Here is a 19504-nt window from a genome sequence, read left to right on the forward strand (position 1 = left end):
GCAGCACTTTACAGTAGTAGGACAAATGACACTTTGTCCCACAAAAAATCATCATGCCAAATTGTTTCATCTACAGAGGTGGATGAAAAGTCTGCACGGCACTTTCACTGGGGTTTGAGGTGGCATTAGCACTATACAAAAGACCTAAAGCAGCAGGTATACAGCCTGAACAATAGTCTGACATGGCTATGTATACTTGCCTGATGCTTAAGATCTTTCATCTGGAGCTAGCAGCCACTTTAAACCGCAGTGGAAACATACTGTTTCATCCAATCTACCCCTGTAGGAAGTATGGGAATCCACCTAAGAGTGCAAATTGCTAAAGCTTGGGTCAGGAATAAAGGCCATGGAGCCAGGGCTGAGATCCTGTTTTATGAGTACATCCATGCTCGAAGTCAGCTGGTTTCCCTACACCTCAGGCTCTTGAGCCAAAACACAGCCACTACACCGCCACTACAAGAGGTCAGAAGATTGTGTCTTTTGCAAGACCTTTGGCCCTGGTTCTAGAGCTTCAACTCGAGGTCCTGTACTTCCGGCTCTCAGGTTTGGATTCCCTGACATCGTACATGGGTCGTACTTCAGACCTGAGGATTTGTATTCCTGGACCAATGGTCTGTTCTCCTGGTTTACTGTTGTGCATTCCTTCTTGTATCCTCTGGTCTCCAGTATAGGCTGTGCTTTGTCCCAAGGGCCTGTAGCCCTGGCTTTATATCTCCTGCTCTTTACTTGAGTACAACAGAGCACTCCTTGTTCAGTGATATGCACTTCTAAGTGGTTTCCCTGACCTTTTACAGGAGTTCCATTCTGCTGGAAGGGCTGTAACCCTGGAAGAAGGCGATGCATGAAAAACACCTGTGCTCTCCATCAGGGGCTGCACCCTGGCTGAAGGGTTTCACTACTGAGTGAATCCTATGGCACGTGAGGGGTACCAGTCAGGACCTGTTCCATGAGACCACAGTATTAATCCTATCCTGCTTGATACCGGAAATGATGCTGCCAATGTTCCAAAATAAACTGTCATGGTTTTGGGGTTTCGATGGGGAGCAGAAATACTTACCAAGCTGGGTAGCATACTACACCGTGCAGGAATGTGTGCTTGGAATATTGTTGTCTTTGTTTTGAGCTTATGTGGGAAGTGTTCCATGTCGTGCGTGAGTGACGAGAGGAGTAGTCTTATCTTGTTTGGGGCGAGGTGCTTAGCTGTGTGATGGATGACCAGCATGAGGGATAGAAGCGATATTTAGAGGTTATAGTGTGCTATTTGCTACTGTTGTAATGCATTTGGCACTGCAGTTCCCATTATTATGTTTATTATTATTTTATATTCTGATTCCAGGTTTTATGTTGGCAGTGGCAAGGGGTTGCCCACTCTGAGATCACATGGATCTAGGCGGTGATGCGGAATAGCGACAGATGTGAGAGATATAGATCCATAGGATAGACTGGATAACAGTCACAGTTTACATGGCTGTTGTGATGGGTTCTCAGCTATAAGATGTCAGCTAATCTTCAGAATATATGGCCATTCCGGACCACCGGATGCGGGCTACGTTGGAATCTTTCAGTGCCCAACAGTGTGTTGCAAATCTTTTTGGTACAGCATGGTGGTCCAATTGGTTGTGACTGAATATTGGTAATGGACCAGCTGATTACATCCCATTCTTATGGGTGGCATCAAGATTGCCTAGGAGCAAGAGAGACTATTCCATCAGATCTGCGAGTCGCTAACCTGCCCTAAAGATGTGCAGTGACTGTAGTAACATATGCATATCACTTTCATCTGTATGTATGCCCTATGATCGGTGTCATGGATATGTCGGACCAAAGGGCACTGATTTGGTTATGTCTGTATTAGGAGCTCTGCCCAGCCGGAGGCACTGTTTTGGACCTGTGGGCACTGCACTGATCATGTGAATCCTAGGAAGACCGTTATCAGTACATCTGATCTAGTGCCACTACATTCATCCTATCATTAGGTCGGCTCTATGGTCACTGCATAAGGTAAGTCCTGCCTAGGGCACTGCTTTGGAAACTCCTGCGTTAGAGACCCTTTGCCGTTCTAGTCTCCCGGAGGAAACACCCGCCATGAGTGCGTTATTCCCTCAACCCCTCGCATTACCTTACCTTGCTGTGAACAATCTGTAGTGTTAGGGGAACAGCTTCCCGGTCTCCATAAATGCCCAGCCTCTTGCTGCCAGGACCTGTGTATAGCAAAAAGGCAATACATGCGTTATATTATTTTTTATTTTGTACTGTTTATTTAATTGTTTGTGGGGCGTGTGCACAACCACATGCTCACCTCACTCACCAGCACATTATCACTGCTGAAACAGTTTAGCAAAAATAATAATAATAATAAAAAACCAAACCAAAAATTGCTCATCGAATAACTAAGGGCCAGATGTAGGTAGAAAGCAAATTGCGAGTTGCAAATTGCGAGTCCTTCCGACTCGCAATTTGCAACTAGCAATTTGCTACGCAGAAAGGTGTCTCGGACACCTTCTGCGACTCGCTATGGGGTCGTAAAGACCCACCTCATTAATATTCATGAGGTGGGTCGCAGTTTGCAATCCCATAGCGAGTCTAGGCACTCACAGGGATGGTGGCCTGCTGGAGACAGCAGACCACCATGTCCGTGACTGCTTTTCAATAAAGCAGTTTTTTTTCTATCTGCAGTCCATTTTCCTTAAAGGAAAACGAGCTGCAAATAGAAAAAATTACCGAAACCTTTTGTTTCGGTTTTTTTCCTATAGACCACTGCCTGCTCTGAAAAAATAATTTTGTGATCATTCACAGAGGGGAAGGGGTCCCATGAGGACCCCTTCCCGTTTGCAAATGAGTTACCATCCACTTCAAGTGGATGGTAACTGCGAGTTGATTTGCGAAAGCTTTCGCAGTCGCAAATCAACTTACATCGCGGTGCGAGTCGCAAATAGGAAAGGAACACCCCTTCCTATTTGCGGGTCGGAAACACATTTTGCGAGTCGGTTACGACTCGCAAAATGTGTTTCTGCATCGCGTGCGGGCATTAGCGCCTCGCAAACGGCGTTTTTCGCTGTTTGCAAGGCGCTAATGCCTTGCTACATCTGGCCCTAAATGAACAAAAACAATTACGGGATTAGAAGCCACTAGGTGTAAATTAAATTCAAGCATCAGAAAAAACATGTTATTGAACTTAAAAAGAATATCCAGAAGTCAGTATTTGAGGCTAGAAAATGCACCGGATTTTATCAATCCAATCAAAACTCTCAACAAGCCACCGAAGTAACCATCAACATATATCTGAACCTCATTCAGGTTCAGGGTGTGAAAACTTCAATCTTGCCTGTGTCATGTTCATTTACTCCTCGATTACATAACCTTGAATGTACCAACAATTTTAATCGAACATGTATGTCTTTTCACTGTTGTTTAAAACTTCCTATGGCACTGAATGTGTGTGCTAATGTCTTGGTACGCCTGGAAACCACAGGGCTTAGGGCTGTACACTTGCACATTTCCTAGCATTGCAACCCCACTTTTAAACTTGGCAACTGGAAGTTGGATTTCAGGATAATGATGACCCACCACCTCCCAGGGCTAAATGATAGTAATGGGAGGGCAACCGGACCACCCCCTATTCCCCGGGACCACCACCTCCCAGGGCTAGGTGCTATATCACACTAATAGGGGGCTGCATGGACCCCCTTGGGACTCGTAGACCGCTACCTCCCTGGGGCCAAATGAGCAGTAATGGGGGGCCCTCACAGACCCCGTGCCCCAAGGACCAGCACCTCCCCAGGGCAAAATGAGCAGTTTTGGGGGGTCTCCTGGAACCCCCAGGCCCTGGGGACCATCACCTCCCTGGGGCCAAAATAAGGTTTGGAAGTGAGAGGGGGCCACGCTCCCCCCTCCTAGGCTGTATATGGCCCTGGATACCACCATCTCCCCAGGACTTGCCTGTGAAAACAGAAGGAGGGGGCCTTGCAGCCATACATGGTCCTGGGGACAACCACCCTCCAAGGCTAGGTCCTGCTACGTCCTGGGGTGCCCCGCCAAGTCAAGGCAAACACACCTCCAATCCCAGCAAGCAAGAGCTGTCAAACAGCTCTTGCTTGCTGATAGCAGAGTTTTCATCTGTTTCCCTGTCCACAGAGATGCGGGCACAGAAACAGATAAAAGGATTGCTCTCACACACAGGGAGCTGCATGTTTAGCAGCTCCTTGTCTGTGACAGCAATGCTGGCTCCCGCAGTAGGCAGGGGGTCGGATGGGACCACAGGACTATTGAGGCTCCCCCCTGATCCCCAAAGATGGTGACTGGGTGCCCTGTGAAGCAACCAGGTGACATGGCTGGCCCTGGGGGATGGAGTCACAGGGCCAAAATCAGCCCGGAGAGGGGGGGGCCACGCAGCTCCTCCCCCAAAAAATAGATATATTTTACAGCCAGGCACCGGGGGATGGGGTCCCCAGGATCAAAATGGTCTGGGGGACAAGGGCCGTGCGACACCCCCTCCCCCCAATAATATATAATATTTATTAAGACCAGGCCTGGGAGATGGGTAAGCAATTACATCATATATCTAAGAGAAAGGACGCTGGTTTGGTGGAGATTTATGTCTTTGTAATCTTGCTGGACTCTCTATATGATGATTCATATTATCATAGCATTTTGAAGAAAGACACACAAATGACAATCACATTGCCAAATGCACACAAGGTCATGGGAGACATTTCCTTGTGGTCCACAATGAACCTGTACTATAGAATACACACTGGACATTTACCCAAGGAGTAAGAAAGAACTTCCCAAGGGTAGATATTTTGTGCAAAACTGTGGACTCTTGTGTTCCTTTGTGGCAGAGTCAGTCCCACAACTACCTACACACCCACAGAGACATCTACACATTCACTCACAGATGCACTCAGACACTCACTCAGACACTCATGCACCCACTCACAAACCCACTCAGACACTCATGCATCCAGTAACGCACCCTCTCAGACTGTTACACATCTACTCACAGACCAACACAGAGACTCGCACACCCACTCACAGAGAACCTCTTGCACTCACTCTCACACCCAAAGACTCACTCTCATATCTACTCTCACACCCACTCACACCCACATAGAGCCCCTCACACCCACACCCTGTGGCCCCTATAACCACCCAACCCTGTGCTGCACATGGCTTTTGACCTTGCGGCGCAGTGGTTGGCCACAGGGCCTGGTCTGTGGCCAGGCCCTTCAATCAAGCTCCCATAACCACCTGGCTATGTGCAGCCGGGGTTGGCCAACTAGGCTACCCCTGTAAGCACCCAACTGAGCACCGGGCACGGCCTTTGGCCGTGTGCAGTGGGGGTTGGCTGCAGGGCCTGGCCGCTATAACCACCCAGAGAAAAAATGAGAGAGAGCTTTTTCAGGCTTTGATGAATGATAAACTCAGAATTTGATATTTTGAGACAAATTGAAAAAAATGCATTTGCCAAATAAGTAGAGTGAGATCACCTTTTGGTATGTAGCCTAAATATGTCAAGTAAAAAAATGTAATATGAAAACAACCATAGTCACACCTAGACTAGAACCCTTACCTTTCAGTGTACGAGTCTGAGAGCTTAACCACTAGGCCAAAAGTGACTTCTTAGCATGTGGTGTCCAGACTTAGCAATGACATTGAATCCAAATGTTTTGAGTGGAAAATACTTCAATGTTACATCAATAGGAATGTTTAACAGTCAAAACACTGGAAAATAAACAGACAGACTGCCATGCGATACAAAGATTTGACCCTTCAGCCTACTAAGTGACAGTCTAAGAGCTTTTCCATTAGGCTAGAAGTGACCTTGGTCTGCTGTCCATCAAAACGTAACTATAACATTCTTACCAAACATCTTGCTAGTCTGTCTCTTTGAAGTCCTTGTATGGAGAGACCATTGCAATAACGATTTCTCTCTATCTTTTCCATCCTCATATGGTGCAGGAGCTGGCACTGCTCTTACAAGCAGGGAGCTGCTTTAAATAGCATCTCCCTGCTTGCTGGAGCAATGTTTACATCTGTTTCCCTGCACACATATTTGCATGCAGGGAAACAGATGAAAACTCTGCTTTATGCCAATGGGAGCTGTTTGACAGAAAGTGGACTTTGTTTGCTTTTGCTTGGTTGGAGCTATCCTCGGGGCAGCAGCCCCACGCACACAACTAAATCTTTGCCTCAGGGAGGTGGTGGTCTCTGGGGCTGCTGATGGGCCGCTGCCCCCCCACATTCACTACTATCTTTGGCCCAGGGAGGTGGCAGACCCCGGGGGAGTAGGGGGCCCGCCGCCCCGATGCATACAATATTAGCTTAGCCCCGGAGGGTGGTCCCCGGGATTGCAGGGAGGCTATGTGGCGCACCTGCATATTACTGAAAGTTGGCTCTGGGGAGGTGGCAGTCCCTGGGGCACGGAATAGCAGAAGCATTTTGCTCCGGAGAGGTGGTGGCCCGAGGCACGGGGAGGCCATGCGGCCCCCTGCATGCAATCTAATATTCGCCTCAGGAGGTGGTGATCCCTAGGGCTTCAACAAGCCCAGAAAGGGGGCCCGTGTGGCCCCCTCCTTATTTTTTACATGTCCCTGAGTCCTGGCCCACCAGAGGGCTTCAGTAAAAGAAAAGGTTGGGAAACCACCCTTTTCTTTAAAAAACAGAACAATATGTGGATTTTTTTCTAAAAAGTGCTTTTTCAGTCCTGGTGGGGTACCTCTGGGCCTCCAGCACCAGAGTACCAGAGCTAAGGGTCAGGCTGTTCCTACCCTGGCCCCTTTTATTGTATTTTTTTACTTAAAGATGGCTGCCAACATTTCCTTGTTGAAATGTTGGCAGGCAATCAGATATAAGCGCGGGGACACTTGTCACTGTATATCTATATTTTTTTAACTCTAATTTCCCCAAAACTACTGAAGGGATTTACACCAAATCACAAAAAGCATGCTTTCTGGACCAAGAGCTAGATTTCTTGTGAATTTGTTGTAGTTCCGTTCAGCGGTTCGGGCGGTAGTCATGTTCAAAAATCCCATTGACATAAAATGGGAAAAAAGTGTTTTGGGACCACCCCTTTTTCTTGGTCCCTGCTTGACGAATCACCCCTAAACAACACAGCAGCCGAGCCAACCAAAGTATACGTTTTCGAAAATTCTGTGAAGATTCGTCAAGCGGTGCCAAAGTTATTGGCTATTGAAAAAGTGGTCCTAACTATAACTACATACGGGCGAACGGCAGTAGGTAATATATATATATATATATATATATATATATATATATATATATATATATATATATTTTTTTTTTCATCAATCCGGTCCACATGAGTAGTACGCTCACTTATGCCGGTGCTCCCACGTGGTTGGACCAACTAAAAAATCTTGTATTACAAAAAGAGGGATGCACTCCAGTAGCATATATATATATATATATATACACACAATATTAGGGGTGTGCGGAGAGTTCAGGCCAGGGCCATAGGCAATGAAAGCTGCTGTTTCAGGCCTCTTGTGCACCAGCCTGTCCTATGTGCACTGCACATGGGGCAGGCCGGTGCACAACAGGCCCGGCAGCTTTTGCTGCCTACAGCCCTGTCCTGAATTCAAGCCAGAGCCTTAGGCAGCGAAAGAAAGCTGCAGTTTCAGGCCTTTTGTGCACCGGCCTGCCCCGTGTGCACCGCACATGAGACAGGCCGGTGCACAAGAGGCCTGAAATGGCAGCTTTCACTGCCTCTGGCACTCCTGAATGCGCCCACTCCTGATGAGGCCCGACCCTGCTTATTGCTTCCAAGATGGGTGCATCAAGGAGGACTCCGCAGAATTCTGCGAAGCTGGACTCCATTCACTCTGCCCAGGCCTATATAATATATATATTTATAAACATATATATATATAAATATATACAAGTATATGGGTTATACTTACTACTTTACTTGTTACCACGCATATGCCTTTACCAACCATGCCTGTACAACCAAATTTTTGTCGTAAAGGCATGCGTGGTAAAGGCATATGTGTGGTAAAAACCTTTGTTGTAAATGCACGTATAGTAATGCTCATGTGTTGTAGTGACCATGTTGAAAAGGCAAGCATGGTATTTGCGTGCGTGGTTCCTTCATACGACCTCCCCTTAGGGCAGGAGAGCTGAAGCGGAATGGAGGACGAATAAACATACATGCATATATATATTATTTGGAACTCACATTTTGTTCGACGTTTTTGATCTTGCTTGCTTGTTTTATTTTTTTCGATCTTTGTTAATGGCTTTTATTGATTATATATTTGTTATTGGTCTGCTATTTTTCTTCTTTTGCCATATATAGCTATTTGTTATTTTTCAAGTAAATGTGCATCTAAACATTATTCTCTATACTACTGTTGTCACTCATGTTGTTGGTTATGAATTAACTTTTCTATGTTTTTGTAGTTATCTTGATTTATTGCTACTATGATTACAGGGTTCCTTATATTGGCTTTGCTGTTGTTCATAGTGATATGATGTTATGCATAAGCCCTAGTTTAAGTCTATATTTTGTTTTAGGCTATTGTTCATCATATTGATTATTTGTTCTATGTTTAACTTTGGTACTTTTTATATTAATATGAAATGCATTATTTAAGTTTTATAGTATTGTTGATAGTAATAATATTGAGTATGTCTACTATAGTTCTCGAATCTGTGCTCTCTTTGTGTTCTTATGCCTGCTTTTGTTTATGTTTGTCTTAATGTTTGCAGTTCAGTTTTCATTTTTGCAATAAAAACGACGCAAAAAAAACAATTGTTCTCACTCATAAAACCCAACATTCCACTCCTTGCAATTGGATGATGAGTTTTTGTTATGTGTAACAGAGATGAAAATAGTCTATTTTTTAAATGACTTTCTGTTCCCTTGTGCCTAAATTGTAGAATAATCTTTATCTACTGCACAGAAAAACAAAAAAGTCATCTTGCCTTCAGAGGGAACCCGAAAACCTATTTACTTGTTGATTTTAGAGATCCCCGTTCCTTCTATCTTCACTGCTCTTACTGTTACGCAGCTATTGGTGCTGGTGTGCTTTAAAAAGAAAACAAATACATAAATAACTTGTTTGTGTTGATATCATTGTAGGTTTGCGTTTGTATTATACCTGCTTCTGTTCACAGTTTTATCTGTATGTCTTAATCTATTTATTAAGTGAATCTTGTTTATTTATGTTATGGTATACTCTGTTGTTTATGTTAAGCTATGTTAAACCTACATACTAAGGACCTCGTTTACGAGGCCCTATCGGCACACTGTGCCACCAGAGCATCATTTGTTTTGATGCTTCAGTGGCGCAGTGTGCCAACCCATATTTACAAGGCCACACAAAGCCACCTTGCATGGCTTTTCATGGCCTTCTAAATATGGTGTGAAAGGGGCGTTCCATGGGTGTTCCCACTCAACACCCATGGAACCCGAAGGAATCCGACGCATTCCCAGATTTACAAGTCTGGTAATGCATCAGATTCGTAAGAGTGATGCAACGGGGAGAAATACCTTTATTTCTCCCTGTTTTTTCCTATTTCTATGTGTCCTGTGTGCAGCACACATAGAGAGAAGAAAATACCTCTTGTGATTGTTTTTGTGCAGGAAGGTCTCCCTTCCTGCACACAATCATCCCCACAATGCTGATACCCTTGCACCATGGTGCAAGGGTGCCTGCGCTGGCGCATGGCAGCAAAATGTACACCAGCGCATGGGGAGAGGAGAGAAATGAGCAGTATCTTGTAGATACTGTGCATTTATGCCTTTTCCCAGTGGTGCAGGGCAGTGCAGAAAGACACTTGCTGCACCGCCCTGCACCACAATCCTTGTAGATGAGGCCCTAAGTATGTAAGACAATGTTTACTTAGAAAAAATACCGCAAAAACAATGTGTTTGTCAGTAACAGTGTAAGCTGTTCAAAAGGCCAACATAAAAATACTGAGTTACATAATAAATAATTAATATGTACTAAACATATAATGTGAAAAATGTTCTTTTATCTCTTTGTTAAAAGAAAAAAACTACCAAAATATTGTATGTGATATTCTTTCTTTCTTTCTTTCTTTTTCTTTCTTTCTTTCTTTCTTTCTTTCCTTCTTTCTTTATCCCTTCCCTCTCTCTCTCCCTCTCTCCTTTTTCTTTCTCAACCTCTACTTGTGATTTTCTCTCTCTTTCTACCTCCTACTCATCAGTTTCTATATTATGTTATGTCTACCTCTATTTCTCTATGTCACTTGTATCACACTCTATCATCTCTTCTCTCCATTTGTCGCTAAGCATTCTTTACCTCTCTCCACTTCTATCTCCCTCTAAACGTCTCTTACTTTCTGTCTACCTTGCATCTCTCTACACCTCCTCTCTCTGCCTTACCTTTCTCTATTTCACCCCACTCTCTCTACTTCCCTAGCCTGTTGGATCATTCGCCCTCCCTCCCATATCAATCACTAAATCCTCACTCATCCCTCTACCTCATTTCCCTTTTGCGCTTCTCTCTGACTACCTCTGCCGCCTCTCTCTCTACCATCCTCTACCTGTCTCTCTGCTTCACATAGTCTTCTCTTATATTGCTCCTTACTTCGCATCACCCTTTCCCGTTCACCTGTGTCTCTTTTACTTTCCCTCCTGCGCTCTCTACATTTGCATGTTCTATTGCTCGCTCTACTGTCTCTATTTTACCTCTGCCTGCCTCACCTCTCTTTAAATACACCACTCTGTACCCCACCCCTCTCAATCTGCTTCTCATGTCATCAACTCATCTCTCTCTCAACGTCATGTCTTTTTACCTCAACTCTCTCTTCTTCTCTGTATACCTCACCTCTTTATAACTTTATCAAACCTGTTTCCCCCTTTGTCTTCTGTCCCCTTCCATTTCTGGTGGTCACTGTCCAGCCACAGAAGTTTATCCATAGAAAGTCGAAAAGACTGATATAGCAGGGGAAGAGGCGAAAATAGAAAATTATTATATTTCCTCCAATGCAATTGAGAGAATCCAGGGAGTAGTTCTCTGATTCTCTCTGCTGTCGCAGCCTGTTATCAATGGGGATCCATTTGAGATTATTAGTATTAGGCAATTAAAGTTGAATTTCAAGCACTATGTACAGATGGCTAATTGTAATATTATACACCAGTCCACTAAACTTGTTAGACACTGAAGTGCATGTAAAATGTTACAAGACATATAACATAATAGAAATATAGATACAAGCACAGAAAGAAATGGCTCAAGCAATGTTTATTCGAGTTGCCTTAGCTTATTGACACCACATCTCCACAAACCTACTCAAATTCCAGAAATAAGCTCTCTCTGTTTGTAAATACAGACTGGAATGTAACCTTCCCTCGTCGAGCCCACTCACATACTCTTGTTCTAATGTCTTTAGAAGGCCCAGATCTTTGCCTCCCAAGTGTGACATTTCATGTGTAGTTAAATAAGAATATATTTAGGAACTATATTATAGGTTTTATGCAACCATATGCTATTTATAGGCAGATCTTACGAACACCCACAGATTCTGATATTTACGTGCCCTGAAAAGGTTGCAAAGTGACTGATTCTTCTGACACCAGAAAAGGGGCGGGGTTAGAAGAGGAGAGAATGAGGCTGCATTCAGACAGTATATTTCTACTTGTAAAAGTAGCCTATGAGTAGGGATGCAGCAATTTTAAGGTCTGGCTTAGAGACAGATTTAGCTGTCTTGCCAGGCCCATTTAACAAAAAAGTTCCTATATAAAAATAAATAAATACACACACACAAAAAAAAAAAAACACACGCTATGGCTAAGTCCTCTTCATACAGTGGTCTCCTGCTGAACTGGCATTCACATCTTATTTCGACCCACCACAGCATAAAGCATGGGACAATGAGTCAGTCGACTTCAGTCATTGGCACTTTTGCACCGAGAGTAACAGCATAATCCTGATCGCATGTGCACATCCACCTTAACACAAGTGCTCTTTGGTAATAGGGCTTTTATGCCAATATGTTACTTTGCTAATGATTTCTTTATTTCCATACTTTAATATTTTTATATTTGTATTTCATCAACTTTCCATGTCTAAACTTAGGCCCATATTTATACTTTTTGATGCAAATCAGCGCTAGGGCAGATTTGGGTCAAAATGTTTACCGCCGGCTAACACCATTCCAACGCACCAGCCTGGCGTCTTATTTATGGAATGACGTTAGCGGGCGCTGTGGCCTGGTTAGCGTCAAAATAAATGACGGTAACCAGGCAGCGGAGGAGAAGAGAAGACTGGGGGTTGTGCACCAAAGAATGATGTAAGTCAGGTTAGAGTAAAAAATATTGGCTCTAACCTGACTTGCACCATTTTGTGATGCACAACCCCCACGGAAATTACTCCTGTCTTAGCAAAGACAGGAGTCATGCCCCCCTGCCCAATGGCCATGCCCAGGGGACTTCTGTCATTGGGCACAGTGGCATGTAGGGGGGCCCACGTTAGTCCCCCCTATGCCACTTACATATATATATATATACATATATATATATATACTTACCTGCACTCACCATGGATGAGTCCCCCATCCATGGGTGTCCTCCAGGGGTGGCCGAGGGTGGCAGGGGGTGTCCCTGGGTGCAGGGAAGGGCACCTGTGGACTGCTTCCATGGTCTTCCACCATGGAAATTAGCCCACAGGTCCCTAAACGCCTGACCCAGGCGTTTAAAAATGGCACAAATCCGTTTTTTGCATGGGAACGCCTACCTTTCATGTCATAAGCGCAAGGTAGATTTTCACGTACAAAGGATGACTCAAACTCCATATCTTTGGCGCTAGACGGGTCAAGCACCAAAGTATAAAAAAGTAGTTAGGTTTGCGCCGAATTTGCGTAAAAAATTTTTTTACGCTAATCTGGCTGGTGATCGCTCATTGGTAAAAAGTCTTTTGAAATACTCTCAACCTAATTCCCTGCAACTAGCGCTGAGTCATATGAGTGGCGGCTGGTAATTTTAAGAGGCGGGAGTGGGGGAGGTGGTACTTTACACACGTACACATACACCTCACTCACACCCATTCATTCACACAAGCACTCACATATCCATTCACAACGCTTACTAACAAATACACATACATTCATTCATGCACACATGCATGCACCAAACATAAAAAAAAAAACATACCTCAGCAGCTCTGACTAGGAAGCCTTGGAGGTCCCAGGAGGGTTGGGACTGCTGCCTTCCCTCTTTGGCTGGTCTAAGGTCAGCCAATGAGGGAAAGCAGCAGTCCCAACCTGTCACAGAGTGGAATGGGGTCAGTGAGACTGCTGACCCCACCCTACTCCATGAGGATGTGTCACTGATTGACACACGGCCAACGGCGCTTCAGGTCTTAAAACGGAAGCGCCCGGGACCGAGGCAATTGGTGATGTTTGCCCTCGTCATGAGGAGCAGGGCATTGAGGCACCTTTGTAGGCTGACGAGTTCATGCCCACAAGGCTGTGACTTCTTCAGCCCAGCAAAGTTCAGCTCAGGCAGTCAGGAGCCTGCGCATTTAGCGCATATCCAAATAATGGCTGCCTGACCTGAACCAGAAGAGCATCTGTCAGGCTGGCTTTTGTTCAGCCTGACAGATACTCTCCACGTAAGGAAAAAGGTAGAGAGATTTGGCCCATCAGCCCGTATGGATGGGTCGCTACTGGTCATATGGTCCGAATGAGGGTTTTTATCTGCTCCGTGAACCGCGGCATGGCTTTCACCTATGTTATTATGATGCACAACATTAGATAGACATGGCTCCCTTTCCTGTGAATAAGATGACCTCGGAGACAACCCCCCCCCAACATTCCTGGTGAGTGCATGAGGTACATTCATTTGAACTTTCGTGTTCCTACTTTCAACACTGTACACAAAAACACCAGTCAATCCAGCACATGTCCAAATAATGGGAGCTGTCCTCAACCTCTGTGAGTTGGCAGTGCCAATCAACAAACTCCGTAGGGTAAGCTCCTAAACTTTTAAATCATTCAGTATAATAATTTAGTGTAAAAAAATGAGTGAAATTTAGACTTTCAGCAGGGTCTCGCTTATTACATAGCTTTGACTAGCTTTTCCTGGATAATCCATCTTTCAATAAAAACATTAATACTTAAGTACCCATTGCACATTGGGCACAGTGGTATCGTGGGTGGGGTACCACTCCCCTGGCCACAACTGACCTGGTGTCCCCAGATAATCCGGGAACGGAAATTGGAACCCAAAATTATCAGTCAGAAAGTCAGGTCAGTAAATCGCTGGAGGATTGTGCCCGTTCTGCAGGTACAATGGCATCCTGGGTCTCTACCGTCTCTTAGAACATGGGGATAATAGTATTCTACCCCTTGCCTGGCACCACCCCTCATCGTCCCATGACGACATTCCCACCCTACAGATGCCTCAGCCCTCCTATTTCGGAGCAGATGTTAATTTGGAGCAGTTTTGTCCTCAGAATGGGGATTCTGCCTGTGGGTTTGTACCCAGTCATTCGGGGTTTGCATGTTATTGCACGGGATCAAGATCTTGAAACAAATGAATTAGGGTGCAACGGTGCTGGGCAGAAAAGTTAATTCTAGCCACCTGGTATCCACTCATAATCCTGGTCTAAAGCAATCATTTTCTGAAAGTGGATCTGAAGACTGGAACCCTATTTCTTCCTGTGTTTGCACTATTCCCTCCTTTCTGTCCTTCAAAAAAGAGCTGAATCAATTGGTTTTCAACCGACTCTACCTCACATCGTCCCTAAGGTCTCCACCTAAAGGTACCAAGCTCTACTCTGCTTTGGATTTCACAGACTATAGAAGGAAAACTACTTACTACGTCTCACTGACCTTTGACTGGACAAAATGTATCTATCTTTGTTTTTTTAAAGGTTGCCTCTCTCAATGTGCATGTGCTTTTATATCAGATGACTAGACCAGATAGGTTTTATACTTCACCAGGGCTACCATTAGCATAGCCTCACAATTTGTAAATACATGTCTAAATTGTGTGGTTTAGGGGTCAATTACGAGTCTGGCAGTCATAAGAACGCCAGACTCACAGCAGCGGGCACACCGCTGTGGCTGTGTCAGTCCGATTGCCACATTACGAGGTTGGCGGGCAGACACGCCAACCTACCGCCAACCTCTCGCTGTCCCCGACAGGCTGATGGCAGTCCTGGATGCAATCAGCAAGGGTAGCGCTGAACTCAGCGCTGCACTGCTGATTACAACCTTGTGCTCAGCCTGCCTTTTCATGGTGGTTTCACCACCATGAAAAGGCTGGCTGAGAACAAGTGCAGGGGGCCACAGGGGTGCCCCCGCACTGCCCATGCCTGTGGAATGAGCAGTGCAGGAGTCCCCCTGCCCAGAATACTTGGAATGCGCACTGCCCGCTGTCACAGTGCGCATTCCAAGGGTGCTGGTGCATCATACGTGCTGCAGCATTGCCGCCGGCTCAATTATGAGCAGGGAATCATCCTTCTGCACTTTTCCCACTGGGCTGACAGGCAGAAACCTTGGTTTCCGCCAGTAAGCCCAGTGGGAAAGTTGTAAAGGGGCCCGGAGAGAGACTGCCAGCAGCGCAGCGGTCTCCTTGTCAGGAGTTTGGTGGACGGATGTTTCCGTCCGCCAAACTCCTAATGACCCCCTAAGTCTGTACATTTATGTGTGAACATACACATATATATTTATTTGGTTACTGGTACTACTCTGCACCACATCTGAGATCCATGTTGCTGCATTATACAGGTTTATGCTTAAGTCTTACTGTTAGTCTTGCTTTTGCATGTTGACCTTTACCGTCTGGTGTCCCCTAGCCATTCCAAAGACCTCTGGATACTCTTCCCTCCTCATCATCATAATACCTCTCCTAATTTAATTCTCTTAGAAAAGATGTCTTTCCTGGGTGCTAGAGGCAGAAATTACTTTGGGTTAAATGCGAGATTATGAAGAGCAGGGCTTTTGGCTTCTGGCGTCCTCAACTCATTGACATTGAATCTCCTGTGACCATTGTAAAGAAAGAATTTTGATTTTTTTTTTTAAAGAATTGGTACAACAACACTTTCTTCTTGACTCAATTTGTTTAGTGCTTTATTGAAAAACTTGACAGCTCTTACAGTTATTTAACTTCTTCCTTTTCTCACTTTCTTGGAGTTTCACAATATTGCCTTGTTTCACTGTATCTTGGAGTCCCATAAACCTCTCAATTGCCATCAATCCCTCTACCATTCTATTGATATTCATATCCTTTGAACTGACTTGTGCCTTGGTCCCAACTCTAATCATCTAAAGCACTCTCAGCACTGATGATCCCATTGGTGTTGATGGTTTCGTCATCAATGAATGGCACAGCATCAGGAAATCTGTTGATGTTGTAGGCCCTTTCAGTATTGACAATGATAGAAAAGACTGTCCTACCTTCTGAAACACCTTATGACAACTTTCTTATTTTACCACAAATTTTAAGTCAAAAAACCCCATCAGAACCATTCTGTTATCCTCTTCTCTCAAAGATAACTCTTTGGAGGAAACTCAGCATGGAACTTGTAACAAACTTGGCGGAGAGGACTACTCCGTCACAAATGTGACGGATATCCCGCCTGCTGTACTACAAGTTCCATTATATCCTATAGAACTTGTAATGCGATGGATGGGATATCCATCACATTGTGACGGAGTAATCCCCTCCACCAAGGTCATAATCAGGCCCTAAGTGTTTCAGCAGAAGTGAATTTTGAGGGAGGAAGGGGTCTGTAACTATACCCTCTTTTAAGGGGTACTTAGGGCTTCCTTGGGCCATCTAGGCAAAACCCCAAAGGTCCCCTTAGGGTGCACATTAACTTTTTCCACTTCCAAGGTTGTGCAAATAGTGCACCTCCAAGACCCTACTTTCCCTTGCACCTGCATTGGTAATATGGCACAGATGCATGGGCTGAGCCGTTTCTTCATTTGCATGGGACCTTTGGAAATGATGAAACACACTGTTGATATTGCACTGGTTTGGAATGTGTCCATGCACAGTATGCATTACAAATGGTGGCAAGAAGAATCTTTGACTCCTTTATTTGTCTCCAGTGCTGCATGAAACAGATGCAAATACTCACTGTGCACCAAAGGCACTTTTGTAGTCTGGCCCTGAGTAAGTATTTTGTCGCACCAGACAGGAACCATGATAACTAGAATCTGTCTTTACTGGAGCAGTTTTAGAGACATTTTAAAGTTTCAGTGGTCGTTCTGCCTAATAATGGAGAATGATGATGTGACTGAGGTTGGTGCTTACCTGAAGCTTTGATGGCCCGGGTAGCTGCAGAGTGGCCCATCTCCAAGGAGTGTATGAAAACCTCTGTCCTCTTCTCCCCATTATGAAACGTTATCTGTCACAGATATAGGGCAAACAACAGGATTTTAAAACCTTCACAGGGCCAGGTAGTATGGCACTAGTAAATTGTGGACTAAAATCGTCCGATAACAATATTGTGTCCTAAGTATTGTTGAAAACATATTGCCCTACTGGAGTTAATAATAGAAACTATGCACCCAAAGGGATGGTACTTCTATAAATGATTTCTAGGACTGAATATTTATGTGAAGCAATCTTTTGTCAAAGATATTCTGATATACAATGGGCCAGGTAATCAAACTTTGTTAGCTCTCCATGCCCAGACATTAACATTATATGAATATTCAAGCACTCCAGCATGGAAGGTGTATTAAATATGGTACTCCTGCATCGTGGGCACAGATTATAAGTTGACATGGGGCACAGCATCAATAGCATACACTGAAAGACAGTTCTATACATTGACACAGAATGATACGTAAAGACTGGAAGCTAGCATTGATCATGGCAGATGGAAGCTAGCTTGGGACACTGGCAAAGCATCTTGTTAGCAGACTAGAAGCCGCGTATATAATTATGGCACAGAATTATTGACACAGATCCAGGCATGGAACTTCATGGGAAGAGACTGGAAGCTGGCATGCAATCTTGACAAAGCATTGTGGCTACAGTCTTCAGAACGGCCTGGGATACTTGCAAAGCATCATGGGTAAAAATAAGAAGATGGCATGAGGTACCGAAACAATGCCACGGGTATTCTTTAACACTACAATGAAAACTGACACAGCATCATTGGTACAGACTGGATGCTCGAATGGGGTACTGCTCCATTACTTAACTACAGATTAGAAGATGGCACTGGCTACTGGCACAATATCATGTTACGTTATTAGCAGTCATACTAATGGCATGGCATTGAAAATAATTCTGTAGCTCTGAGTTGATGATCACAGATCGAAATATGATTTGACTTGTGCTGTCTATGGAGTAAAAGGGGCTGTGACCTTAGCCCGAGAGGACTTTCCAGCCCAGCTCCCTGCCTTGCCTACTTGTAACTTAGTGACAGCTATAGCAGTTCCCATTCAGTTATGTGCAGACACATGTAACTGTCAAGGGGGCTGACACCAGGATACCATCTTGAGAAGCCGAGGTGGTTTATAATGCCATTAGAATGGGTATTGGAACATCATGTACTCAACAGGCATAGTGGTCCTAAACATATTTCTTCTACCTGGTGTATGGATTGCCCTGTCTCCCTAAGAATGCTCTGCACCGACTGACACATAACTAAGTTGTCCAATTGCTCAGATGCCTAAAACTGGCTATTGCCTCAATATTTCAGTCCTCAAAGGATATTTCTTGGTCATCTAAGACTCTACTGTTGCATCACAACAAACTGGATGACAACTCATATCAGCAGACACTCTCCATTTCCTGGCTCATTGATCTGCCTTCTAATCTCAACATTTCATCTTATCCCCCTCCTGTGCCCCTACTCAGAGCATTCAGTGGCTACCATGTGGAGGTATAAAGGATTGCAAAACCCCCAAATGAAAAAACCTTGTAGGTGAATAAGTCCACTTCAAGGAATTGTGGGTGAATGTTCTTGGTGTTTGAGGGGTGAGACTGGAGGGTCAATCAATCAGGATTTGTAAAGCGTGGCTTATAACCCAACAGGGTATCAAGTCGCTTGCAGGTCCCAGAGAAAGAAGTGAAAACTAGGGAAAAGCAATGAGAAGGCACACAAAAATTAGGAAAAAGCAAGGTGAAAGCAGTGAAAATAAGGGAAAAGCAAGGAGAAGACACAAAATGGGGGAAATAAGTAGAAAGCAAGGAAAACAAAAGAAAAGCAACAAGAAGGCACGCAAAAGGGGGAAAGCAAGGATAAAGCAGTGAAAATTAGGGAAAAGCAAGGAAAGGGCACCCAATAAAAGGGGGGGAAAACAAGGAGAAGATCGGAGCAAGAGCAATGCAGCAGCACGGGGAGAGCTGGGCCTGGGACTTGTAGTACTGAATTGCATACACATACTCATTGCCTGGCAGATATACATGTGTCACACAATTGGAAATAAGGATACGTGCTAGACGCTCCTTATCAATGTTTTTCAATAGTGCATGGTGTGTCCTGATAGAGAATGTTGTTGCAAGCCCAGTGATATCCACCCATATAGTAAATCTCTGCTGTGC

At 44.6% G+C, this 19504-nt stretch overlaps 1 protein-coding gene across 1 annotated transcript in view; it reads right to left on the reverse strand.

Moving 5' to 3' along the window:
- Positions 1-19504, reverse strand: part of PIK3R5 (phosphoinositide-3-kinase regulatory subunit 5) — a 276234-nt gene that overhangs the window by 57525 nt on the left and 199205 nt on the right. The window contains exons 14-15 of the mRNA XM_069200312.1: positions 17258-17351; positions 2125-2201 (exon numbers count right to left, since the gene is read on the reverse strand). Of these exons, the coding sequence (XP_069056413.1) occupies positions 2125-2201; positions 17258-17351 (171 nt within the window). The remainder of the gene's footprint in view (positions 1-2124; positions 2202-17257; positions 17352-19504) is intronic.

Source organism: Pleurodeles waltl, chromosome 7 (assembly GCF_031143425.1).
Source record: "Pleurodeles waltl isolate 20211129_DDA chromosome 7, aPleWal1.hap1.20221129, whole genome shotgun sequence".
Lineage (NCBI taxonomy): Eukaryota > Metazoa > Chordata > Amphibia > Caudata > Salamandridae > Pleurodeles > Pleurodeles waltl.